The following is a 26,853-nucleotide window of genomic DNA, read 5'->3' as shown; positions in this document are numbered from 1 at the left end:
CTCCCAGACATCTGTGGGCCAAGGTGCTTGTGTGGGCTCCCTCTGGACTTGTCATTTCCTTAACTGGCACAGCTGCCCTCTTGCTTCCCAGCTGTCCTTTGTGTCTTTTGCTGAGTAGAGGGCCAGAGGGGTGGGGTGGTACTAGGTGGAGTGCAGGCGGCTGGGCTGATCCTTACTCTGGTAGTCTGTGAACACCTGGGAGCTGTCACATATGTCAAGTTGTTACTTAGGTGACTGAAAGATGAAAAGAGAACTTTAAGGTATTGTGGAGGTAGCAGCTATAGGAAGCAGCTACATCTCCTAAGTCTGGGGGGAGAAATGAAGAGAAAAAGTTGAAGTTATTAAAATTTAGAAACTTGAGAGAAGGAGCCCCAGCTGGGATCCAGACCTCTGAAGAGAGTCTCGCCCTCTTGTGGGGGAGCCTGTGGGGCCGTGCAGGGAGAGGTGCTGTGACAAACTGGCTCTCTCAGTGTGGGATAAACTGCGAATTGAATGAATTGCTGCAGGGATGTTGGGTGATGCTCACAGGCACTTCAGGTGGACAAGAAGCCTGGAAGAGGCAAGTCCCCTCTAGCAGCTTTAGCACTGCCCACCTCATCTGCTGAGTTTAACAGGGAGCCCCTGGCAGAGCAGAAATGTGGTTTGCAGAGTCCCACCTCCAGAATCACAAGTATAGAAGGATAAGTGAGAGATACTTACTTTACACCTGGCACAGATATAAATTTCCCAGTGTAGAGGGTTTTGGTTTCTTTTTTAATTTTTAAAAATTTATTTATTTATTTATTGGCTGTGTTGGGTCTTAGTTGCTCCGTGTGGACTTTCTCTAGTTGGGGCGAGTGGGGACTAATCTTCATTGAGGTGCGCGGGCTTCTCATTGCGGTGACTTCTCTTGTTGTGGAGCACAGGCTCTAGGTGCGCGGGCTGCAGTAGTTGCAGCACATAGGCTCAGTAGCTGTGGTGCACGGGCTTAGTTTCTCCGCAGCATGTGGAGTCTTCCCAGACCAGGGCTTGAACCCGTGTCCCCTGCATTGGCAGGCAGATTCCTAACCACTGCACCACCAGGGAAGTCCCCAGTATAGACGTTTTAAACATAGAAAGCTGCCTGACCTTCTGGTCCAGCCCATGACAGGGAAGGGCAAGAAGCTCTTGAGATATGGCAGTATTTGACTTGACTTCAGTCCTACAGTATTAGGAATTTATACAGTTTTTTAAAATGTGTGTATTTGTTTTGATTTTTTTGTAAGTATTAGATACTACAGAGAAATGCCTTTGTACCAAATCACTGGAATCCCCCACTTTATTTGGCCAGCCCTCAAATCTCAGGAAAGACAGAACTGCATACCTTCAAGTGGGGATTAAAGAGAGAAAATGCCAAGGGGGACAAGTTCCGCCTGCCTTTGACTCTGCATTAGCCCTAGGGACAGGGCTTCATATACTACCAGAGCAAGTTAAGAGACGTATTTTCTCTTTACACCTTTTAGTTATAATTTTCTCTTTACACCTTTTAGTTATAAACTCTTTGTCATTCACCTAACCTGAAGGCAGAGGTGTGAAGCACTGCTGGATGCTGAGGATTCCAGGCTCTAATTGTGATGTGTGAAAAGAGCCCTTGGCTCTAGAGTGGACTTCTACTGGATAGGCTTCTGTGTGCATTTATGAGAATTAAATGAAACAATGTATGTGAACATCCAACTCAATTTTAGGGATTAATCCAGTTGTCAGTCCCTGCACATTGGAGTTTTAACTAAATTTATCTAGCTCTCCAGTTCTTTAAGCTCTGAAAGTCTAATGTCCTGCCCAAAGTTTGGCCATTTATTAGTAGTTTAAGGTCTTGAAGTTTCCTTTTTTTCTGTGTGGTTCTGGGATTGTACATGCTATTAACTGAGACAAGAATCCATTAGTTGCAAGCGTTTTGCAAGTTTAGTGATTTTTACTGAGTTAGGAGTTTAGCAGCAAATGGTGTAACTCACCTTGTTGGCTCTCGGTTTTCTCTTCTCTTCTCATTTCTCTCCACTTGCATTGCTCCGCTGCTTCGATTCTCTAATGCCTGGTCAAACTGTGTAGCTCCTGCCCCCAAATCCTGGCAAGTACTCAGGTGAATAAAGAACCCTGTTTCCCTAAATTAGGACCCAGTTCCTTCCCTCAGTAAGCTTAAGGCACGGTACATACTGTACTTTTTTTTCTTTTAAATCAACTTTATTAATGTGCAATTTGCATACAGTTACACTCATTTGAAGTGTACAATTTGAGTTTTGACAAATGTATACAGCTGTGAAACCCATCTCAGGTAAGATTTAGAACATTCCATCACCCCAGCACAGCACTTAAATTAAAAGATCATACTGTTTTGAAGTGTGTTTTCACTTTATATAGAAGGAATATTTTCCTACACTGTTACATTTACAGTATCTTTTTTCTTTGTTGTGATCGTTATTTCTGGAGGTGTACTTTTGAGCACATCCACAGTTTTTCTTTAGGATAGGTTCCAAGAGGTGGAATTCTTAGAGGTTGGCCAGCGTGTAGTCCCACCAGCCAAGTATATGAGATCCAGTTTTCTCCACAGCACTAAATAGCATTGTTTTTTTAAATCTTTGACTATTCTGAGTTTTAAGGATTGTCTTGATAATGAGACATTGTTACTTTCAAAATAGGGTTACTCAAAATGCACAATTTCTTTAGATGATTTTATTTTAAAACTTTTTTTTTTTTGGTCTTGCACATGTTACAGAATTCAACAAAGGGGGGTACTCATTGAAAAGTGTCTCCACTTTCAGGTAATTCCTTTCCTCAAAGAAGCCATTGTTTACTTGGACAATTTAAATCAGTTATTTTATGGTTCTGTAGCCTGTTTTTTTTATTGTTGTTCAGATGTATTTTTACATAATATATTAGCTCACATTGCCAGCAAGCCCTAAGTCTAGCATTCATATTCTTTAGATGTATGGTTGCATTGTTTCAGAGACTCAGGCTATCCACATGAAGTGGATGAATTTGACCAGTATTACTGTACACAGGTGCTGTATCATATAATACTTCTGCCTTAGTATGTAAATTTGTGCTTATTTCAGTTATATTAAAATCTGAGTTGTCGTGGTCATTTTCTCCTGTGGCTCAGTAGCACAGGACAAAATAATCACCTGAAATCACAGAAGAATAAAAAAAACTTATATGTACTAAGTTATACTCCAGCTGGATCTCTTAAGATTACTTAACTTTCAACCAAATTGATAATCTTTGAAATATTAAAATCCTTAACCTCATGTTAATTTGGCTTCTTGAGAAATTTCATTCCAAATTCTTCTAAAAACCTTGAGGTAGAGGACTGAATCTTTAATATGTCAACCAGTTAGTACTGAGCAAATGATCATTATTAAAGTTGAGGAAGATGACTATTGGATCTTCACAGTTGCTAAAGGGGCAAGAGAAACTTAAGCCTGCTATCTCTGCTGCTTAGTATTTGGTCCTTTAAGTGCACAACCTGTAGGGAAGGTACCAAGGCCAAAGCTTTTGAGCAAAAAGTTTGAAATAGTTTGTGAAGATTGGATTTGGAATTTTTAAAAAAGTCCTTTTTTTTTTTTTTTTTTTGCATGCTCCAGCCATATACAGCCACCATCTGGCTCCTTAAAGCCTTGGGCCTACCGTTTTTGGAAGTTCTTGGATCCTCCTTTACCCAGTCAGTAGTAGTTAGATCTGTTCATTCAGCTGGTACAGAATGTGAGACAGTGTGGTGCTCAGCATTGGGACTGCAAACATTAGACCTGGGCCTTGACCTATAGGAACTGGTGTAGTTGGGAGACCAACAGTAGGGTGGTGAAGTGTGTAAGGGATGGCCTTCTACAGAAGGTACACCCCTGCTTCCCAACAATTTTTAGTAGCATTTGAACTTCCCTGGTGGCGCAGTGGTTGAGAGTCCGCCTGCCGATGCAGGGGACATGGATTCGTGCCCCGGTCCGGGAAGATCCCACATGCCGTGGAGCAGCTGGGCCCGTGAGCCATGGCCGCTGAGCCTGCACGTCCGGAGCCTGTGCTCCGCAATGGGAGAGGCCACAGTAGCATTTAGTCAGTTGCTTACCTCTTAACTGTCAGTTGACTTTCAAAATTGTAGAAATGCTGCTTTGTGGGCAAAATAATGTTTTATGGCTTAAATGGCTTAAGTCTACTTCCTAATTCTCAAGAGCAAAAGGATTTTGTGTATATGGAGATGTGTGGTTATGTGTGGAAGGAGTACAGAATCTGGGGCCAGGCTCTCTGGGATTGATTTCTAGCTCTGCCAAATACTAGCTTGGACATCCTCACTTGATCTCTCTGCTTCTTTATCTGCTTAATATACTAATCTAGCTCTAGAGTGGTTGGGAGAGTTGGATTGCATAGAACAGAGCCTAATGTAATTCTGACCCTTTTTTAATATTGCTTACTACTGTTTTCTGATTTTGCAAAGATACTGCCTCACTCTAAGTCTAAGAAGAATGAACGTATTTTGTTTGGGAAACCTATGATTGTCATTTCATATTTGTTCAACAAAATAGATAATATTAAACATAACTCTGAAATGGGGCATAAATTTTTTTTTTTTTTGGTTGCATTGAGTCTTTGTTGCTGCGCACGGGCTTTCTCTAGTTGGGGCGAACGGGGGCTACTCTTCCTTGCGGTGTGCATGCTTCTCATTGCAGTAGCTTCTCTTGTGGAGCATGGGCTGTAGGCGTGCGGGCTTCAGTAGTCGCAGCACGTGGGTTCAGTAGTTGCGGCACGCAGGCCCTAGAGTGCACGGGCTTCAGTAGTTGCGGCGCACGGGCTCAGTAGTTGTGGTGTATGGGCTCAGTAGTTGTAGCTCGCGGGCTCTAGAGCACAGACTCAGTAGTTGTGGTGCATGGGCTTAGTTGTTCTGCGGCGTGTGGGATCCTCCTGGACCAGGGATCAAACCCGTGTCCCTTGCAATGGCAGGCGGATTCTTAACCACTGTGCCATCAGGGAAGTTCCATGGGACATAGATTTTTAAAGCATAGTGAACACCCGTTTGTCAACAGTGGGTAGGGAAATGGGATGTTTGGGGTAAATAATATATTTTGATTTTATTAGAATTATCATATATGTAGTCAATTTTCCATGTGTTAGACAATACTAAACTTTATTTTTATAGGTGCTAAACTGAAGTTTTATTTTTAATCCAGAGTATTTAGGATTTTGCACTGCACAACTTCAAGGGGTGTCATTCATGCAGACTGTGATGTGAATGGTCCTCTCCTGGAGCTGTACAGTGTGGCAGACTTGTTAAAGGATGCTTATTTGGGGGAGACAGACCCTAATATCGGATTGCTTCCTAATTTATCACACAGTTGCATGCAGAGTGTGAAAAAAACTTAATTTTTCCTTTCTGGTGGTTTGGATTTTGGACGAAATTATGTCAGTGACACAGATGGATTGAGAATTCAAATCTGGACCAACTGTAACTTGTTTTTGTTTGCCTCACTGAAAATTTTGACTGCTGAGCTTCCATCTGTCTTCTTGTCTGTTAATATCAACAGAGGCCTTTCCTATTAGTGGAGTCCTTAGGCATTTAGCACTTAAATTTTGCTGTGATTGCCACATTTGAAACCTGAAATAACTAGTAATCAAGGAAAAGGATTGAATAAATAATATATAGTAGTTGTAGAAGTGTAGCCACTAGCTGGTAGGCCAGGAAAAATGCCTGTTTATGTCATATGGTTTGCAAAGAATATCGATTATCTATAAAGCAACCAGGAAAGCACCGTGCAGGGACATAATAAGTGAAAAAGTGTAAACACATTAAACTGTTTTTAAGCATTTTGTCTTTGTCAGAACAAATACAAATATACTGGAATATTAACCGGATTTTGGTTATTAGGAGTAGAGCGATTTTAAGTTGATTTCATATGTATTTTTCTTTAATGAGCAGGTGAAATAAACTTGGGGGAAAAAGCAGGTATCATTCGCAACAGATTTCTTCCTTATTTAGGTATTAAGCATTGTCATAGATACTGGGGATACAGTATATTCATTTATATCCCTTCCCTCAACAGGGAAGATGAAATAAATACTGAGTATTGAACAGTAATTACAAGGCTGAAGCGTATTACAAAAAGGGACCGTCCAGTAGAAGGAAGCATATAGCAGTAAGATTTAACGCATTCCAATGATAAAATGTTTAGCCAAGTTTGGTGCTAGAGAGAACCTTTGAAATGTTCAAGAGACTAAATTTTAGTAGATTGGGGAGGTAAAAGAGTTTGTAAGGTTATATAACAATTTAGCACAATTAGAACTGGGATTAAGTTCAGATTCCTAGCTCTAAAGTTTTTTCCCTAGGAGGTACACGAGGACGCCTAGTTGAAGTGAAGTTAGCTCTCTAATGTAAATTAGCTCCCTCTTTAAAGGCTCTTAAACTAGGTAGAAGTTCTTTTTTTTTTTTTTTTTTTTTTTGCGGTACACGGCCCTCTCACTGTTGTGGCCTCTCCTGTTGCGGAGCACAGGCTCCGGACACGCAGGGTCAGCGGCCATGGCTCACGGGACTAGACGCTCCGCGGCATGTGGGATCTTCCCGGACCGGGGCACGAACCCGTGTCCTCTGCATCGGCAGGCGGACTCTCAACCACTGTGCCACCAGGGAAGCCCGTAGAAGTTCTTTGATAAAGAAATTAGCCAGCTTCACTGCTCTCCTCCTTTGACCCCATTTAATTCCAAAGAGGTAGCTGCTTCTTAACCTCTTCATTTTACCCACAGTCTATTAGCTCTTTTTTTTTTTAATTAATTTATTTTATTTTTAGTTTTGGCTGTGTTGGGTCTTTGTTGTGTGCGCAGGCTTTCTCTAGTTTCAGCGAGCAGGGGCTACTCTTCATTGTGGTGCACGGGTTTCTCATTGCGGTGGCTTGTCTTGTGAAGCATGGGCTCTAGGCACGCAGGCTTCAGTAGTTGCTGTACGCAGGCTCAATAGTTGTGGCTGGCGGGCTCTAGAGCGCATGCTTCACAAGCTTAGTTGCTTCGCGGCATGTGGGATCTTCCTGGACCAGGGATCGGACTTTTGTCCCCTGCATTGGCAGGCGGATTCTTAACCACTGCGTCACCAGGAAAGTCCCCAGTCTTATTAGCTCTTAACCTTTCCTTCACTTTCTTTTCTAACTTAGACTTTGTTTTCAGCAAAAAATGGAAGCCAACTTTGGCTATTTTAATCCGCAGTAGTATTTATTGAGTTATGAGATATCTAACACAGTCTTTAGGAGCGCCAAAGAGAGAGGCAGTCAGGAACAAGCCTCGGACTCACATCACGGACTTCACTGTGGGCATCGCATGCAACACACACTACAGTGTGATTGCTGATGCCAAGTACAGGAGGCTGCACTTGGTTGTCTAGAGGTAACTACTGCTGTGCCCTCCAGAATGGATCCTTATTTCTTAGCTTCTGATGCACAGGTTTTTGACTGAGTCTAGGTCTCACATGCTAGGTTGCAAGAGAGTTAGGAAATAAGACTAAAGCTTCTGTTGAGGGAGGTGAGGATCCATGAAGGTTGGGGAGTGTGCTTCCCAAAAAAGGGTGTTCTAGCTGTTGGGTAGCCAAAAGCAATGATGAATGTCTACTACGAACCTCATTTTGCCTTCTGCTGCCAGGCAGTCCTTCTGTGTGACCACAGATAAGTTTTTCTATTTTCTACAACAGTTACTTCAAATTTTCGCATTCTTTTTTTTTTTTAATTATATAGTGGTTATGTTTTTAAAATATTTATTTATTTATTTTTGGTTGCGTTGGGTCTCCATTGCTGCGTGCCGGCTTTCTCTAGTAGCGGTGAGTGGTGAGTGGGCGCTTCTCTTCGTTGCAGTGTGCAGGCTTCTCATTTTGGTGACTTCTCTTGTTGTGGAGCATGGGCTCTTGGTGTGTGGGCTCAGTAGTTGTGGCTCACGGGCTCTAGAGCGCAGGCTCAGTAGTTGTGGCGCACGGGCTTAGTTGCTCCGCGGCGTGTGGATCTTCCCAGACCAGGGCTCAAACCCGTGTCCCCTGCATTGGCAGGCGATTCTTAACCACTGCGCCACCAGGGAAGTCCCTCGCATTCTTCTTAAGCTCCCAACCTGAACATTGCACTAAGGAAGAGGAGCGAAAGGTATGAACAAATGGGGAATTTTTACCGTTGCTTAATAGTGGATAGATTTACAGACAACTGTCTAAACTCACACATAAGGGCCTTAAAATGAATTATCAACTTCAAACAATGAGTTAAAACTTTGAGAAAGAAAGAAACCCACAATCTAGATCATTTCTAACTTAAGATGAATTTTTTAAAAAGTACGTGTTCACTGGTTTTTGCTAATGTATCACTCATAATTAGTGTTCACCATACAGGAACAGGCATTTAAAATTTTTCCCTGTTTCCATTCAGGATGAATTCAGAAGACTTTCCCTCCCCCACCTGTTAAGTTACACCCTCCCTACCAGAATCTTAAATATGCAAGTTTTTTTTTTAAATGGGTTTATTAACAGTGCCTTAAGTACCTTGGCACAATAGCAATCCCACTGATGAAGTGTTACTAAGTTATTAGGTCCTCTCTTCATTCAGAGGTGTAAAATATCATTCCTAAGACACAGAATTCATTAAGATGGACAGTTAAAGTATTCAAATCACTAAAGACTTAGTTTTGGAGCTGGTGCTAAAGTCATTTCAAGCCATGAAGTGTTATGGCATCATCAAATAAGAAACCAAGAGAAATGGGGAAACATAACTTCTATCAGTCTACTAATTACAGTGCTGGGTATTCAAAGGACATTTTTACCACCAAGAATTTCATGAGTGCTATATGAAGGAGTAGTTGATACTGTCTTTAACTGTGATGCCAATATTTAGAAATCATTCAAAAAAACAGGGAAAAAAAGATGGAGATGTAAAGTTTCTGTCTTTCCAGAAAATTTTAAAGTGTCTTTAGAAATAGCCAAGAAAAAATATGCCCCCAATCTAGTCCTGTTGTTCATATAGTGTCCCTAACTCACACCTGTACCTACTCTAAGACCTTGAGATACCCATTCTAAAATGCATCTTCCAAAAACTGACTTTTGGGAGGGGGAAGGGTAAGCTGGGACGAAGTGAGAGAGTAGCATTGACACATATACACTACCAAATGTAAAATAGATAGCTAGTGGGAAGCAGCTGCATAGCACGGGGAGATTAGCTAGGTGCTTTGTGACCACCTAGAGGGGTGGGATAGGGAGGGTTGGGAGGGAGACGCAAGAGGGAGGAGATATGGGGACATATGTATACGTATAGCTGACTCACTTTGTTATACAGCGGAAACTAACACAACATTGTAAATCAATTATACTCCAACAAAGATGTTTAAAAAAAAACTCTGACTTTTGTGTATATTTATACTCACATTGAAATAAATTCCTGGGGTGGGAGGGGGCAAGGGACTCTACTCTTACTTAGAGTTAGTTGATGCCACAATACCATGAGCAAAATAAGGAATTAATACATTTGTTAGTAAGTTCATATTTCAAAGTCACCGAACATTTCAGAGCATAATGGTTTTTGTAATATCAGAGACAGAATGGCTTACCATATAGCAGATAGTTAGGGTCACACGCCCACGTGCAGCAATGAAGACCCAGTGCAACCAAAAATAAACAAATAAATAAAAAATAACCATTATTAAAATTTAAAAAAGAATGCAAAAATTGGTCTATACCAATTTTTAAATCAAATATAGCAGATTTTTTTCCCTACCCTATTTATCTTAGTAAGACTATATACTTCTTCAGTTGACAATCCCAAAAGAAAAAAATAAGTGACATGGCTTAATTTACCTTTTTCATGAAGTACTTCCTCATGATTATGAAGCCCTTCCTTAACTTCTGTGCTATTTATTGTCCTACCAAACATTTGATATTTACTGTTTGTATTAATTGTCTTTCTATTTACCATTGAGATTAAGAAAACAGGCTCTGAAGCTACAGTGAGTAGAGCCCAATAGCCTGGATTTCAAACCTGGCTCTGTCACTTGCTAGCTTTGGTTATACTGTTAAGTGGTCACTCTTAGTTCCTCATTTTCCTCATTTGTAAAATGGGTCTGAGGATTAAATGAGTTAGTAATACATTTAAAGCACTTAAATTGGTATTTGACCTAGTTTTTTTTTATTACTTGAGCTTTTATAGATTCTCTGCTGATCTGGGAACATTGCTTGATAATTGCATAAAGTCCCTGACCTTATGGAATTTACAGGCTAGTGATGAGGGAGGAAAAGAAACAGACTGCAACATAACCTGATGCGTTTAGGGGGCAAAAGATTTGGGGGTAGTAGACAAGGAAGACAAGGAATTCAGCCTAATAGTTTTCCTTGCTGGATGCACAGTTTGTTAGTAGGATTTTCAGATTTTTGTCCATTGTCACTGATTGGAATAATTGTATGTGCCGTTCCTGGGGTAGAAGTTACTAACTGACAGCAGGTTTAGTAATCCTTCTCATCAGCTGTGTGGGACCTGAGTGTGCATGCATTTACTCCTGGAAGAAGCCTTTATTTAGCACTTAACCACCACCATTTGCTAGCTGGAGTTCCCATCTTCCAATAGTGTAGGGTCTGACAAGTAAACCAAGTTATTGTGCTAGGTATAGTAAGAGGAGTGGAGGTACTAAGGTGCCGGAAACTGGAAGTATAGGGAGATGCTTCCAGACAAATTCAGACCTGAGAAGTAAGTTGGTTGGATATACTTAGCCTTTGAAAAGTTCTTCTCTGGCTCCTAAGTCTCCATTCCTTTTCACTGAACTTAACAGAAGTATTGATCTGGTCTTGGGTTGAGGAGAAAAATTAGAATGGAGAGATTTCTTGCCCAAGTCATCCCACCCTATCTATTGGATGTTACTCCAGTGGAACACAGGAGTACTTTCCTAACTGTTACTTATCAGTCTGACTGGAAATAAAGCTTTTCAACAAAGTGGTATCTTGGTATCCAGAGCCTTTGAAACAGTTACCTCCATTTTTCCATCTCTGAGTGTACCACCTAAGAAATTATGAGATTTAAGTGTGTGGGAGTAGAGAGAGAAAAAGGAGGAGGAGGGTGTGCCTTGAGAATCATTATTCTCATCTAACTTTAGGATAAGCATTTTAAAAAACAGTGAATTAGGGTAAAATAATTAACTTATATGATTGTCAGATTTTTCATTTGCCAAGGAAAAGGGGTTGATATAAGTAGATGATGTCTTATGTCCACTAGGGGGTAGTGTGAACCATAAAAATTAAAATTATTTCTCACCGATTAACCCTTATTTCATCGTGAACTTGCCTTGTTTGAATTAATTTTTCTCCATGCAGTGTTTTTTTTTTAATTGCTACAAATCATTTTCAAACACAATCTTGTGACTGTAAAAACAGTAATACACATTCCCGCCATTAGTGATTCAGATGTCTGACATTACTTTTTTTCTTGGCCGTGCTGTGTGGCTTACAGGATCTTAGTTCGCCGACCAGGGATCAAACCTGCACCCTTGGCAGTGAAAAGCCCCGAGTCCTAACCACTGGACTGCCAAGGAATTCCCTGACGTTACCTTTCATAAAGAATTTTTTGAGGGGAATATAGTGATGCTTTAAAATTTCTCTACCAAATTTTACTCACTATATGAAGTAAGTTAAATTATTCTTAATGACCTGTAAGTAAAATCATCACATAACAGGATTGTCTTGTGTTTCACTGTCCTATATGGTAGCTACCAGTCCCATGTGGAGATTGCAGTTGAAAAGTGTCTAGTTCAAATTGATATGTGCCCTAAGTATAAATTACACACTGAACTTTGAAGACCCAATATGAAAAAAGATGATAAAATACATCAATAATTTTTATATTGGTTACGTGTTGAAATGCTATTTTGAATATATTGGGTTAAATAAAATATTAAAATTAATTTTACCTTTTTCTTTTTACCACATTACTTTTAAAAAATTAATTAATTTATTTTATTATTTATTTAGCTGCACCGGGTCTCAGTTGCAGCACGTGGGATCTTCGTTGCTGTGTGCAGGATCTTTAGTTGCAGCATGCGAACTCTTTTTTTTTTTTTAATTTATTTATTTTTGGCTGAGTTGGGTCTTCTCTGCTGTGCGTGGGCTTTCTCTAGTTGCGGCGAGCGGGGGCTACCCTTGGTTGCCGTGCACGGGCTTCTCATTGTCGTGGCTTCTCTTGTTGCGGAGCACGGGCTCTAGGTGCATGGGCTTCAGTGGTTGCAGCACGTGGGCTCAGTAGTTGTGGCTCGAGGACTCTAGAGCACAGGCTCAGTAGTTGTGGCGCATGGGCTTAGTTGCTACACGGCATGTAGGACCCTCCTGGACCAGTTATTGAGCCCGTGTCCCCTGCATTGGCACACAGATTCTTAACCACTGCGCCACCAGGGGAGTCCCTGATAGAGTTATTGAGTATAGTCAGATCTTAGGCGAGATGAGCTAAAAGATCCACAATTGCAGTTTTGTGTTTCAGAGAATATTCTAAATGGGGAAAACTCTAATTGCTGTACATATAATGTGTTGGGGGTATATACAGTTAATAAGTGGGACAGCTTTTCCTACATGAAAATTACCACTCTTTTTCTAAGAGTGGTTTATTATCTAAAATTTTACTGTACATAATTCATTGCCTTAAAATTTGTAAGACCTTACATTGTTTCATAGTGCACACAAATTATTACTGAACCTAAAAACAGGAAAAGTCCTAGTTAATGGAGTTTAGTTGATTGAATGTCAAGTGTTGTCATTACTGTGGTGTTATTCTGGGATTTGCTCTTTGAGTCCCAATAGATCTGTTGATAATCAGATCAATTTGATGTTATTTAAATCCTTTAAAGTATTTGTAGCATGAACTGCTATATGCATTCTGTAAGATGACATAGTTTCCTTGCGACCTAATCTTGTTGCCACTTAAATTCATATTCTCCTTTTATGTACTTCCTTTTCTACTTTTTGTAACCAATTTTCTAAACTAGTCTACATTACTTTCTATTCTGCATGGCCTAACCTAAGTTCTACCTGGGAGTCAGTCCCAGGATTGCTTTTAAACAAATAGGATCACAAAATGCAACTACAGGTTATTGTTTTCTTTAAAAACAAACACTGTTATTTAATAAATCTTGAGACTTGTTACTGTGCTTTGTTCTTACCCTAGATTCTTTTTGAGTTGGTTATAATGTGACTGTGGCCTTCTTATGTGACTTCATTTGCCAAGTCCTTTTACAGTGTTATCTCATTTGCTCTTCATAGCACCTCTGCATGAGAGGTAATGTTAACTATATAGATGAGGAAGCTGAGGCTCAGAGCAACGTAAATTACGTGCTCAAAACTGTAGTTAAGCAATGCACTAGTAATTTGAACCCATTATTTCTAGACTTGAGGAATACTTCACTGTCTTTCTACCAAAGGATAGGATAAAACTAGAACGTGTTTCACAGTTATAACCATGTGTGAGAGTGGTAGCAGGAAGGATTTTATTTCCTGCCCAGTTTTTGCCTTTTTAGGGAAAAAAATCGACAACTTCTGTGGGAGAGAATTGTTCCATTTGGTTTGGATTTTATTCTTTTTTTCCTCCTGTAATTTATGCTGTGGGTTTGGGAAATCAGTGCTGTGTAGTCAAATAATTATGCATCTGTTCATTATATCAAAATCCGTTAGGACTTGAGAGCATATAAAAACTATTTCAAAAAGTTTTCGATACCCAAGAGCTTATTCTAGAATGTGTTCCGATTAAATCTGATACTTGATCAGGCCACATGATATATTTAATATGTACGTTCTTTAGAAAGACTGTCTGATTTTGAGGGTGAACTGAAGATGAGGAGAATGCCCTCTCTGCCTCTGACAATGTCTACAGAGAGTGATTTTGAAGCTATTTTGGGATGTGATCTTGGAGGCCCTTCTGGAAGCTTTTTATAGCTTTGAATAGAGCTACTATTTCGTTTAACCAGGGAATGGTGTTTTGGGGCTCTTGGACCCCAGCTTTCTCTTTTTTTCCCCCAGTCTCTCTCTTTATGGCTTTCTAAAAATATGAAGACCTGGGGTAAAAACCAAAGGAGGATGGAGGTGAGGAGTCAAAATTCAAGGAATTTTACCATCCACTTCTTTTCTCATTCCTTCACGCCTGCTGTTCATCCTGATATCTTTACTTTTTCTCTTTTGTTCTAGTTATATGTTGGAGGACTTCCCAAGCTGGGAGGCTTCTTTATTGCCTCTTGAGATTTTTAATGCTCCAAAAAATGTTTTACTTTGTTTGAATCTAAAGAATATTTTGCTGAAAGTAGTGTATATCATTTCAGTTTTTGATTTGCCCTTGCATTGCCATGATTAAAACAAAACAAAACAAACTAGTCTTGAATTAAAGTACTAAAAGCATTACTTTAAATGAGTTTAACACATTTTGGGAAAGGATTTGATTTTGTATCTGCATCTTGTGACTATTTCAATATATAACCGTGCTGACAGAGAAATCTTTTTTTAGTATATGCACTGCAGGCTGTAGAGTGAAGTAGTGTAAGGTGTATAATTTTTCTTAAATGAAGGCAGTGTGAATACAATATTCTCATTCATTGATTTTCATACCTAAATGTTTAGATACTGCAGTGTTCTAAATGTTTTTGACTACACATACGTATTCAAAGTGTTGAAAATATATTACTAATATATAAAACTACATGTACTATTATTGTCAGTTTGTATATTGAATATTAACATTTTTCTGGCTAAATAATTTATAAATATAAATTAGATTATTTCTTCCCACACCTGAGTGGATTTTTTTTTTTTTTTTTTGCCATACGCAGGCCTCCCACTGTTGTGGCCTCTCCCGTTGCGGAGCACAGGCTCCGGATGCGCAGGCTCAGCAGCCATGGCTCACAGGCCCAGCCGCTCCGCGGCATGTGGGATCTTCCCGGACCGGGGCATGAACCCGTGTCCCCTGCATCGGGAGGTGGACTCTCAACCACTGCGCCGCCAGGGAAGCCCCTGAGTGGATTCTTTTTCTTCTTGTGATGTGCTCATCCTGCTTTGAATAACATTAATGTTAAAGATGAAATTTCTGATTGTTTATTCCTCGTTCTTTGTAACATTAGATAGATTCATAAATCAGTAAGATATTTACTGAACATCTATGGTGCCAGGCAGTGTTCCAAATGCTGAGGATATAGCAATAAATAAACACAAATTTCCCCTTCTGTGTTACTTACATTCCAAACAAAACAAGTGAGATGTAATATGTTCAGAGGCCCTGGAGATACAGTTGGTGGGGCGGGGGGAGCAGGGATAGAGGGGGAGGGTGTGGGATAGGGTGGAGTGGGGTTTGCAGATTCAATTATGGAGGCTTCACTGAGAGAAAACACATTTGAATGGAGATCTTGGGAACTGGGTGTGTGAGCTCTATAGAAAGTTGGGGGAAGAAAAGTGAGCACAAAGTACCTGAGGGAGGAGTATGCCTTGCAGGTTGAAGAACTACATAGAAGCTAGTCTGGCTGGAACAAAGCAGATGAGATGGGGGGATAGGGTGGCAGAAGCATAGCTGAAGATGGCTAAGAGGTGGAATGAGGGGATCACGTAAAGCTTCTTTTGGGGGGCATTGTAAGGACTTTGATTTTTAAAAGTTCTGTGGAGTACAGATGGGGGTTGAGGGTCAGAAGCAGGTAGAACAAGTTAGTTGGCTGTTGAAGTCTGCCAGGTGAGAGCTGATGGTGGCTTGGATCAGAAGTGTAGCAGTGGAGTGATGAGACTTTTGTCCAATTCCGGGTAGATTTCGAAGTTCAAGCCAACAAAATTTGCTTATCAGGTTAGATGGGTGGGGTATGAAGGAAAAGGTGGATCAGTTGGAAGGATGGACTTCTGGTTAACTGACTCGAGGAAGGCTTTGAGGAGGAGCAGGTTGAGGGTGGGGAAAGGTCATGCTACATTTGGGATGCGTATTAGACATTTAAGAGCAGCTGTTGAGCAGACAGTTATGGATAGAAGAGGCATGATTCAGGGAGATATCTGTGCAGGATATGCTTTTGGGGCTTCAGCATATATGGAGTGGATTGAGTATTTAAATTCATTGGACTGGATGAGATCACTCTGGAAGTGTGTAGGCAGAGTAGAAGACCTAGGACAGAGCCCTGGCGCATGTCAATATTGGAGTATTGGAGAGGTGGGAAGAAACTGCAAGGAGCTGCTGCCATACAAGTAGGAAGAGAGCCAGGAGAGTGTACAAATAGGAAGAGAGCCAGCTGCAAGAAGCTGGATGAAGCCTTGCAGACCAAGGAGAGGGCAGACCAGCTGGGTAAGACATTGTGTTTAAGTCAATTAAGATGAAGATTAAGCTTTAGCCATTTGATTTTACCATGTGGGAATCACTGATGACCTCAACAAGCAGGTTGGTGGCTAGAGCCTAATTGGAGAGTTGTGTTCAAGATAGGAGGGGAGGAGAGAAATTGGAGACATCCAAGTATAGATAACTTTCAAAGAGGAGCAAAGCAATGGGGCAGTAGCTGGTGGGGGAGAGTCAGGTCAAGGTCATTTTCTCCTTTTTTGGGCGAGAAATTACAGTAAGTTTGTACAGTTTGGGGAAAGATCCAATAAAGAGGGGAAACTGATGATTCAAGAGAGGAAAGCGATGCTAGAGCAATGTCCTTGAGTAGGTGAGAAGGAGATAAGATCTAGAGGAGAGGTTGGTTTTAGCCAGTGACAGCCATTTCATCCTTAGTAACAGGAGAAAAGGTGCAGAGCACATGGGCACACACATGCGGGTTGGTATACAAATGCTACAGTGGGAACTTAAGGAGGTTTCTATTTTCTCATGAAATACAAAGCAGAGTTACCAGCCAAAAGTGAGGATGTGGATGGAGATATTGGAGGTTTGAACAGAGAGGAGGAAGGATATTACAGTTATTTAGGAGAGAGGGAGAAAGATGGAAAAGAGAACTAATGATATGATTGAGGGAGCAGGAAGGGTCCATTTGAGTCGTTGTCAATTTTAGAGACTAATCAGCGTGGTTGTGTATATTTCTCTAGCCTTGTTTAAATGCCTGGGCACTTGTACTTATTTTGTTCCATTATATTTTTCAGAGGGGAGATTTTTCAATGGCTTTAAAAACTAATTTTACTTTTTAAACAGCTTGGTTTTGGTGAAGTTTAAACAGAGCAAGTTACTTTACCTATGTAGTAATTCTAGTGTTTTTTTTTCTTCTCTTTTCCTTGAGTATAAGATCAGTTTCATTAGTCTAATTTTATTCTCAACGTATTTGTAGACATTTGTAGCTGGAATTGTATATGATATCATCAGTATTTGCTTGCAGTTGCTTTCAGCTGATTGTGATTATTTATGTTTTTTCCTTTGAACTTTGCATTTTATTAAGCTAAATAAAAACTATTTAGGAGATTGGAGAGGTTCTTTTATGTCCAATTCCAAGAGATAAATTTTCTAACTTTTATTTTGATGTTTAGCAAAATGATATTTGTTTCACAGATGTGTTATGTTTTTCTGTTGTAGGAAACCCAGCGTTTGCTGGCAGAGCCAGTTCCCGGCATTAAAGCAGAACCAGATGAGAGCAACGCCCGTTATTTTCATGTGGTCATTGCTGGCCCTCAGGATTCCCCCTTTGAGGGAGGGACTTTTAAACTTGAACTATTTCTTCCAGAAGAATACCCAATGGCAGCCCCTAAAGTACGTTTCATGACCAAAATTTATCATCCTAATGTAGACAAGTTGGGAAGAATATGTTTAGATATTTTGAAAGGTAAGTGTTATCTTATCATTATATGCTATTAAGATTTCTCCTTTTTCTCTTAAGCATTCCCTTTTGAGAATCTGAATATTGTAATCTTACCTTATATAATATAAAGACCACAGAACTCTGTAGGAGGGAAATGCAGCAGTTCTGTGGCTGTTTTTTTCATGCTTGGTCATTCTGGGCCTGTTGCCTTCGTAGATAAGTGGTCCCCAGCACTGCAGATCCGCACAGTTCTGCTATCGATCCAGGCTTTGTTAAGTGCTCCCAATCCAGATGATCCATTAGCAAATGATGTAGCGGAGCAGTGGAAGAGCAACGAAGCCCAAGCCATAGAAACAGGTATTTAATGTTCATTCTCCTTCACTCCACTTCCACTTTAAAAAACAACCTGTACCTTTTTTGGGGGGGGTGGGTTGGGCGGGGGCTGCACTGTGCTCAGCTTGCCAGATCTTAGTTCCTGGGCCTAAGGTCTCCTGGGCAGTGAGAGCACCGAGTCCTAACCACTAGACCGCCAGGGAATTCCCCTGTACCACCGTCTTAAAAACATCATTTAGAGTCTTAACAAGAAAAAGAAAAAATACATTAAAAGGAAAAAAACCAGATCTTTCTTTTAGTATGTAAATAACCTCTTAACAAAAGATGTTCAAACGCCATCTTATAGCCTGCTACATGACTCCCAAATTTAAAGAGGAACTGTAATTGGGAGATCTTGGACTCTTGCATAACTACACATGGTTTAACAAATACCTGAGTGCCTGCCATTCATCTAGCAATACTTAAAGATAATGGAAGACCTTTAAGCTTCTTTGAGCTGTTTTTGCAATCTGTTTGATTAAACTAAACTATGTGTCAGTTTTTAGTTAGGGAGTTTGAAATCAGTAAGCTTCTTGCTACAGATTTTAACATAATTAATGAGGAGGATTATATGTCTAGAAATGAAGGAGACAAAAGAATACAGCTCTTTTCATCCTGTTGAATTTTGTAGAACTTTAAAATTCTATTGTAGTGTTTTGGTAATTAGACACAAAGACAATCGTTCTGCCCTGATCCAGATTATAGAAAATGGCATGAATTTAAGGGATTACAGCATGCTGTTTCCATAATTAACTTAATACTGTTTGTTTACTTTTTATAGAGTTTGGAAGGGAACATATTGAAGTAAGTAAAGTAATAATTGCGTGTTTGTTTTTGTCTGCAGCTAGAGCATGGACTAGGCTATATGCCATGAATAATATTTAAATCGATCTGATCATCAAGTGTGCATCACTTCTCTTGTTCTGCCAAGACTTCTTCCTTTTTTGTTTGCATTTAATGGACACAGTCTTAGAAACATTACAGAATAAAAGCCCCAGACATCTTCAGTCCTTTGGTGATTAAATGCACATTAGCAAATCTATGTCTTGTCCTGATTCACTGTTGTAAAGCATGAGCAGAGGCTAGAAGTGTCATCTGGATTGTTGCGAAACGTTTAAAAGCAGTGGCCCTTCTCTGCTTTTATTCATTTCCCCATCATGGTTTGAGTATAAAGCACTGTGAATGAAGGTAGTTGTCAGGGTTAGCTGCAGGGGTGTGGGTGTTTTTCTTTATTATTATTATTTTTTTGGTGGTGGGGGGAAGGTAGTTTTATTTTAATTTTATGGGCTCCTTTCCCCCTTTTTATGGTGATCTGATTGCATTGGTTAAAAGCAGCTAACCAGTTCTTTAGAATATGCTCTCTAGCCAAGTCTAACTTTATTTAGACACTGTAGATGGACAAGCTTGATTGTTTGAACCAAAATGGGAACATTAAACAAACATCACAGCCCTCACTAATAACATTGTGACTTTGCTGTCAAGTGTAGAATCCTCCCTTCAAGAAAAAGCTTGTGACCATTTTGTATGGCTTGTCTGGAAACTTCTGTAAATCTTATGTTTTAGTAAAATATTTTTTGTTATTCTACTTTGCCTTTGTACAGTTTATTTTACTGTGTTTATTTCATTTTTCCCAATGTGACAATCGTATTTAAAAATTAAAACTGATGGAACATTCTCTTTTGGTCTTCAACGTCTGACAAATTGAATGGCGAGAGGAGGATTTTGCCAGTTTCTTTTCGCTAATGCAAAATTTGTGTTAAGATATATCACTGAATGGAGTATTTATACGCTGGCCCTGAGCATGCCTAAAGCATCAGTATGTGACATTTTTTACCTCCTAGAAATTTGAAATAAATGTGTTTGTGTTGTCTGATTAGTTAGATGATCATTGGTGTCTTGCCACATGTTTGAAAATTACTGTAGAGGAGAGAGAGTCACAGCACAGCCACACTCGTGACTGGCTTTATGTGGGACTTTCACATGTGCCACATTTGTGTCTGGCATTTGCATTATGACTTTGCTCTTAGTTCTTGTCTCAGAACTTCATGTGTGACCACTGGTGTGTGTTATTAGGAAACACCAATCTGATAATCACTTGGGATTTGCTCAGGCCATTTATGAGTCTTTCTTACAGACCTGCTGAGCAAATCTCAAGCAGCCAGCTTGCATAAGTGTCATCAGAAAGGTTTCTCCCTTAGAGGGCATCATATCCTCAATTAATGATTCTTACTGTCATCCCTCTAATATTTGCTACGGGAGCTCCTTTTATTCTTTAATTTGATAATCAACTCTTTTTTCTGCATTGACAGAGTTCCTCCCCCACAAAACTGTTCTTTCCCACCCTTCCACATCTAATTCCTGATTCTTGTTATTTTTAAGACATAAATGTAGTCAGTCATAAGTATGTAAATGTTAACCTGTGGGTTGGAACCTTTGTCTCTTGCAGTTTAAGGTAATGGATATTGTAGCCCATCTGAATTTTCCCCCCTCTTATTCTCGTAACTTCTGGAGTTTTTTCAGAATGTGGTGTATTTTATTGTGCTCCTATGTAAGATGAAGAATTATCTATTAAAATTACATTTTCAACATACAAAAGTTTTTGATGACTGGTAACTGATATCCTTCCAAATAAATGCATTGCTTGGAAACAAATGCTAGTTTAACTCAGAATAAAATTGTTCATAACCCTAATATTGTAAATTTAAAGACTTAAGAGCAGTTGTCATTTATAACAATTCTTGAGCTGTTTAGAAGTTGTCTTGCCACTAAGGAAACTGAATCTCATTCTGGGGCCAAAATGAGTGAACACTTCAAGCAGTTAAATAGAGATCAGCTTTATTTATTGCAGATGGCACTACTCATGATGATAGCTAGTATTACATAGTGATTTACAAGTTATAAAATTCCAGATTTAAATCTGTTGCTCTACAAAATGTATCTAAAATAGGCCTCTGAGTTTTTGAGTTATAGAAATACAGAAATGAAATAATTCACTGTTTTTATTTCAGATACATGAATTCCTAATTTCATGGCATCATGGTTTTTTCCTTTGTAATTTTGATAAGAATCCCCATTGTTTTGGTAATACTTCCTTTCTCAACCAGTGAGATGAAACAAGAACCAGTGTGTTGAGCTTTCTTAGGATTTAAGGGGCTCTGGAAGAGTCCAAGATAAGAGTTCGAAAACTGAGAGCTACGTCTGGCTTTGGGGCCTATTTTCCTTGGCCCACACAGTGTGGTTGGTTAAAACATTTTGAATTCAGTGCCAACGTTTAAAAAAATCAGGAGACTCACATGAAAATCCAGAATTCTGGTAACTTGAATGATCTGAAGTTCTGGCAGCAGCAGACATGACCTGGCTTATGTAGGGTACCTTCTGGGAGGAGCTGAGTAGCAGCCATCCTAAGAAGAGCTTATCATTCTTCTCTTAATTCAGTGACTCTCCAGCTGGTTAGAGTCCTCTCCCAGCCCACCTGCTCCTTTATGTAGTTCTTCTCGCTCGTAAATCTTTGACTTTGTAACTACTAAGCTTATGGACACAGTTATTCGTCAAGTAAGAGTGCCTAATATGTGCCCAACACTATACTACTTGTTGGGGATGATTAGGTGTATGAGACTGGCATGGGACGTTCCTTTGTGGACCTTCTAATCTAATGGGGGAGGGGGGCATGGACAAAGAGCAGTTTCCACTCTGATGGAGAAGGGAAGTAAGCACTTGGGAGGGGCCACTCTTCTGGATTCAACACCTCCAGGCTGGGGAACAGCATGTGCAAAGCCCTGCGAGAGGAAAAGAATCTGAATATATTGATAAGTGCTTCTTGAAAGTCAACTGTGCCCATTCAGAAGCTTTTCTGAAATCCTGAGGTATTAATAGGAGCTTTGTTTTTCATGTGATTTTTAAATTTTGTTGTCTCCTTTGCTGTGATTTGCTTCCACACTAGTTAGTCTTGGTCCTCTCAGAGGCTGTCTCATGAGATCTCAGATTTGAAATTATGTAGAACTTAAACCCTGTTCTACACCAAGAACACACTTTTAATACTGTTTCAGAGCATTTAAAAATAAATCAATACACAGCAGCCATAGGTTCTATGGTTTAGCACTATTAAAGGAGAGTGTGGCGGGGAAATCTGGTATCCTTTAAGACATAAACACAATTTTAGCTAAATGGAACTAAATGGTATCATGGGAATGATAGGAATCGGCTTTATTTTTCTATTTGATGGTTCAGGAATCTTTTGGCTACTTACTCTAGCCACATCAACTTTTTGTTACTTGCAGTAGCAAAGGTTTAAAAATACAGCCTTACCTACAAAAGGTGGCAAAAAAAAAATGCCATGATTATAGGGCAGCTAATTCAACAGTCTATTTAAAAAAAATATTTCATTGGAATAATGTATTTTGGGGCTGGGGGCAACATTTCATTTAGCTATTTAGCATGCTGCTTAGTTTAAGAAATATCAGGGGTTTATTTTTAAATGACTTGATCACAAAAGCAAAATATGTTGACTGTAATAACTTGAAATATTAAGAATAAAAATCTGTACTCCACCATCCAGACTGGTCATACTTTGTTTCCTTAACCAAATCCCCCACCCCCTGAGTTAATTTCCATTTTTATCATTGAGGTTAGAAATTGGGAGGATTTGTTCCAAGAGTTGGCTTTGCTACAGCTTTATGTTACAAATTGGACAAGTTCCCATTGGCTGCAAAACTGGGAGTTGGACTAAAGTTTTTCCTGTTAAGTATGGAACTCAACATTGAAGAGTCTGGGTCCTCCCTTCTCCCTGCAATTTCACCTTTGCTACCCTTTAGCTGATCTCATTTCGTATGTGCCAGTTGGCGTAGCATTTCGAAAGCGTATGAATGCAGACTTGCTAACCAAGCTGAGCCGCTGTGGACTTGATGTAGTTGTTTCTGGTTGGTTGGAGAAGCATATGGTAATTGTCTGAATATTTAGACCTTCCTTGTCTCGAAGCAGAGCAACTGAAATCCCATGATCTCGTAGACGTACATTTTATGGTGCTCATTAAGGAGCTTTAACATTGCTCTGCTAAGCATTTTTACCTATGGGACAAAAAAAGTTTTAGAAATTATGAAAGATTTGATAACTCAGGTTCCTATCATGTGGAATAACTAGCACATTTCCATTTTACATATTCCTGATCCATATTCACCCACCATGTGACTCCTTTTGAAATAGTTCATGATCTAGATTAGTAAATCCCAATAACTCTTGTTTCATTATAACCTAGCAAGTTTACAAAGTATTCTGGCTTAGGTTCAACAGTAGACTACTCAAGACGATTTACTCAGAACTGTCAAAAGCAGGTTAGACACGATATGTTGGTTACACTAAATTTGAACTTGGTGCTGTTTTCCTTATGTTTTGGCAGGAAGCATCAGGACTGTGAGTAACCAAAAGAGTAGGGCCAAATTCTTGTAATCCGTGTTTTTTCATTCTGAAACGGTAAATATTTTGGGCTCTGCAGGCCATAAGTCTGTCTCGATTACTGAACTCTGCCAGTGTGGTGAGAAAGCATCCATAGACAATTTTAAACAAATGGGCATGCTGTGCTCTTCTCTAACAAAACTTTAATTTTCACATGTCACAAGGTATTTTTTTTCCAACCACTAGAAATGTAAAAAACATTCCAAGTTTGTGGACTATACACAAAACAGGCTGGGGACTCCATTTGGTCTGTAGGCTGAATTAACCCCTACCTCCTTGGCAGTGATTGATTATTCCACTGCTCTTGTGTTAGAACCGACGGAGATGTGTCTCTCCTCCCCCTTTTAAAAAGTGATACGGGGCTTCCTTGGTGGTGCAGTGGTTGAGAATCTGCCTGCTAATGCAGGGGACACGGGTTCGAGCCCTGGTGTGGGAAGATCCCACATGCCGCAGAGCAACTGGGCCCGTGAGCCACAACTGCTGAGCTTGCGCGTCTGGAGCCTGTGCTCCACAACAAGAGAGGCTGCAATAATGAGGGGCCCGCGCCCCACGATGAAGAGTGGCCGCCGCTTGCCACAACTAGAGAAAGCCCTCGCACAGAAATGAAGACCCAACACAGCCAAAAACAAACAAATAAATAAGCCAAGCATTTGAAGCCCTTTAAAAAAAAAAAAAAGTGATACGTTACTGTTACTCCAATAACGGAAAAGATTTGTGGTGCAGATTTCCTTTTTCTGCTTTGATAGTAATATATATTTTGATAAGTTATATACAGGTTGGGCACTTATAAAACCCAGTATTTTCATTTGAGATTATTGAACATTTTCACACTGAAAATTTCTCAGAACGTTCACTTAAAAACTATACAGGATTTTATTTTTTTGGCTGCGCCTCTCGGCATACAGGATCTTAGTTACCCAACCAGGGATCGAACCCGTGCCCCCTGAAGTGGAAGTGCAGAATCTTAACCACTGGACTGCTAGGGAAGTCCCTATACAGGATTTTTAAAGGAAATCTGAAATCTGTACAGGCTCCTTTAAAAAATGTGACCTTAGCAGGTAATGCTGTATTGTTTTTCAATTAGCATTATTGAAAGGACCTCCATCTGTGGCAGCACATTTCTTTGGTAGCTGTATAGTGTCTATCAAGTAGATGACCATAATTTAACCCCCCAGTTTGTACATTTAAATTGATGCCAGTTTTATAAATAATGCAATACACATCTTTGACCATATTTTGATTTTGCAACTTGTTGAAGTATTTTTGTTGACTAGATTCCCAGAAGTGGAATTGGTGAAAGGGCTATATGCATTTAAAATTTTGATAGTTACTACTACTGTTGCTCTCAAAAAGGCCATACCGGTTTACTCTGCATCCTTAACCTGAATGCCATTTTTATGTCTATAATATTCCATTATATGGATATATTACTAGTTAACCATTACCCCTTTGGGCCTGGGCATTTTATTTCCACGTCTCACCACTTTGGTTGCCTTATCTTGGTAGGTACATCTGTGTCCACATTCCTGGAGATTAGATTCCTAGTGTAGTAACTTGATTAAAAGGTATTTTATTTCTTGATGCACAGTAATAGCCAAGTATTTTTTATTTCACTAATTTGATTAAGGAATGAATTTGAGTAAAAATTGAGAAAAGCAGTTAAGAATTAAGGTGCTATTATAATGTCTGGCACTGGTGTTTAATTAGAACCAGGAAATGGGATGTCCAGAGGATAGTATTCCACATATTGGGAAGAGTAACTTTTGGGATAATTAGTTGAAATCGCATCAAAGTAGAGGAATTTAAGACTAGCTTCTGGAGACTTCCCTGGTGGTGCAGTGGTTAAGAATCCGCCTGCCAACTCAGGAGACACAGGTTCGACCCCTGGTCCAGGAAGATCCCACATGCAGCGCAGCAACTAAGCCCATGCGCCACAACTACTGAAGCCCACACGCCTAGAGCCTGTGCTCACAAGAGGAGCCACCGCAGTGAGAAGCCCGTGCACTGCAATGAAGAGTAGTTTCTGCCTGCCACAGCTAGAGAATGCCCGTGCACGGCAATGAAGACCCAACCCAGTCAAAAAAAAAAAAAAGCTAGTTTCAGAGTAAATTAGGGTCTTTGACATAATGCAATGCCAAGCTGGCCCTTAGAAGCCTTCTCATTTTACTGCTAGAATTTAGCCAATGGCACTAGTCAGGAAGGTATTAAAAATGAGAGAAAGTAGCACCAGGGATGAGATCACTTTTCAACCTTTGTTCTACAATTCCATATAAAAATATGTATAAAAGTATTTGATGGGGATCACATTTTTATATAAAATTTTGCTTTTGAAGATGGTACCTATATGTCTTAAAAAAATAGATCTAACACCTTGAAAGACATTTTCTGATGTATAAATAATTAGCACTCATCTCTACTTCACTAGAATGTAAGTTCCTTGAGGGTACAAACCTGTTCTGTAGCTCTAATGCTAGGCATAAAGCAGGTGCTGACTACTGTGCAGCTAATGGTAAACAGTTGCATTAAGAATTTATGAAACAAGGTATTGGATGGAAACTTCGAGACAATCAGCTACACAGCAACGTTCCAGCTGTCACAAATCCATTACAAATTATACTTCAATAAATACTCAACTAGTGTTTAGTCTGTGTAAGAGATATGTAGAGAATTCTTGTATTCCAACATGAAGACATTAGAAAATGCCAAGTTTTCTCTTTTCCTCCAATTTAACAATCCTAATCAAAAACCAAATGAGATTTGAGTAGAACTTTTATGTGAGGATTCTAAAGCTCATCTTAGGTAAATAATATTTTGGGTAAATATAATGGCCTCACCAGTCACCCTTTTAAAACAGAGCTGTAATAATTAATATGGGGACTTCCCCGGTGGTCCAGTGGTTAAGACTCCACACTCCCAATGCAGGGGGCCCGGGTTTGATGCCTGGTCAGGGAACTAGAGCCCGCGTCCAGCAACTAAAGATCCTGCAGGTGGCAACGAAGATACTGAGTACCGCAACTAAGACCCAGCGCAATCAAAATAAATATATATATAAAAAATAATGTGATGGTAGTGTAGAAAGTGTCTGCAACATATTACAGCAAAATACTCACAGAATAAGCCAAGAGCCCTTGAAAATTGTTAAAATAATTATAACACAAACCCCATTAGGAAAGGGGACTAGCAATAAATAAGACAACCACAGTGGCATGACTGGTGTCCACTAAGATGGAAAACATACATTAGGAGAGTAACGGCAACACCTTACTGGTGAGCTGCTCCTTTTAACTCAGTTCTACTAGTAAGGATCATAAAAGGGAAGTGTATAAATGAACT

At 39.8% G+C, this 26,853-nt stretch overlaps 1 protein-coding gene across 1 annotated transcript in view; it reads left to right on the top strand.

The window, feature by feature from the left end:
• The window catches only part of UBE2N (ubiquitin conjugating enzyme E2 N), a 34,380-nt gene extending 14,435 nt beyond the window's left edge, over window positions 1-19,945 (top strand). The window contains exons 2-4 of the mRNA XM_082851189.1: window positions 17,478-17,724; window positions 17,917-18,057; window positions 18,917-19,945. Coding sequence (XP_082707315.1) covers window positions 17,478-17,724; window positions 17,917-18,057; window positions 18,917-18,957 — 429 coding nt within the window. The 3' untranslated portion in view covers window positions 18,958-19,945. The remainder of the gene's footprint in view (window positions 1-17,477; window positions 17,725-17,916; window positions 18,058-18,916) is intronic.
• The last annotated feature ends 6,908 nt before the right edge of the window (window positions 19,946-26,853 follow it).

The sequence above is a fragment of the Leucopleurus acutus genome (genome assembly GCF_964270905.1).
Source record: "Leucopleurus acutus genome assembly, chromosome: 11".
Taxonomy (NCBI): Eukaryota; Metazoa; Chordata; class Mammalia; order Artiodactyla; family Delphinidae; genus Leucopleurus; species Leucopleurus acutus.
The sequence above is the reverse complement of the archived record's forward strand: the minus strand, read 5'-3'. Positions and strand labels throughout refer to the sequence as shown.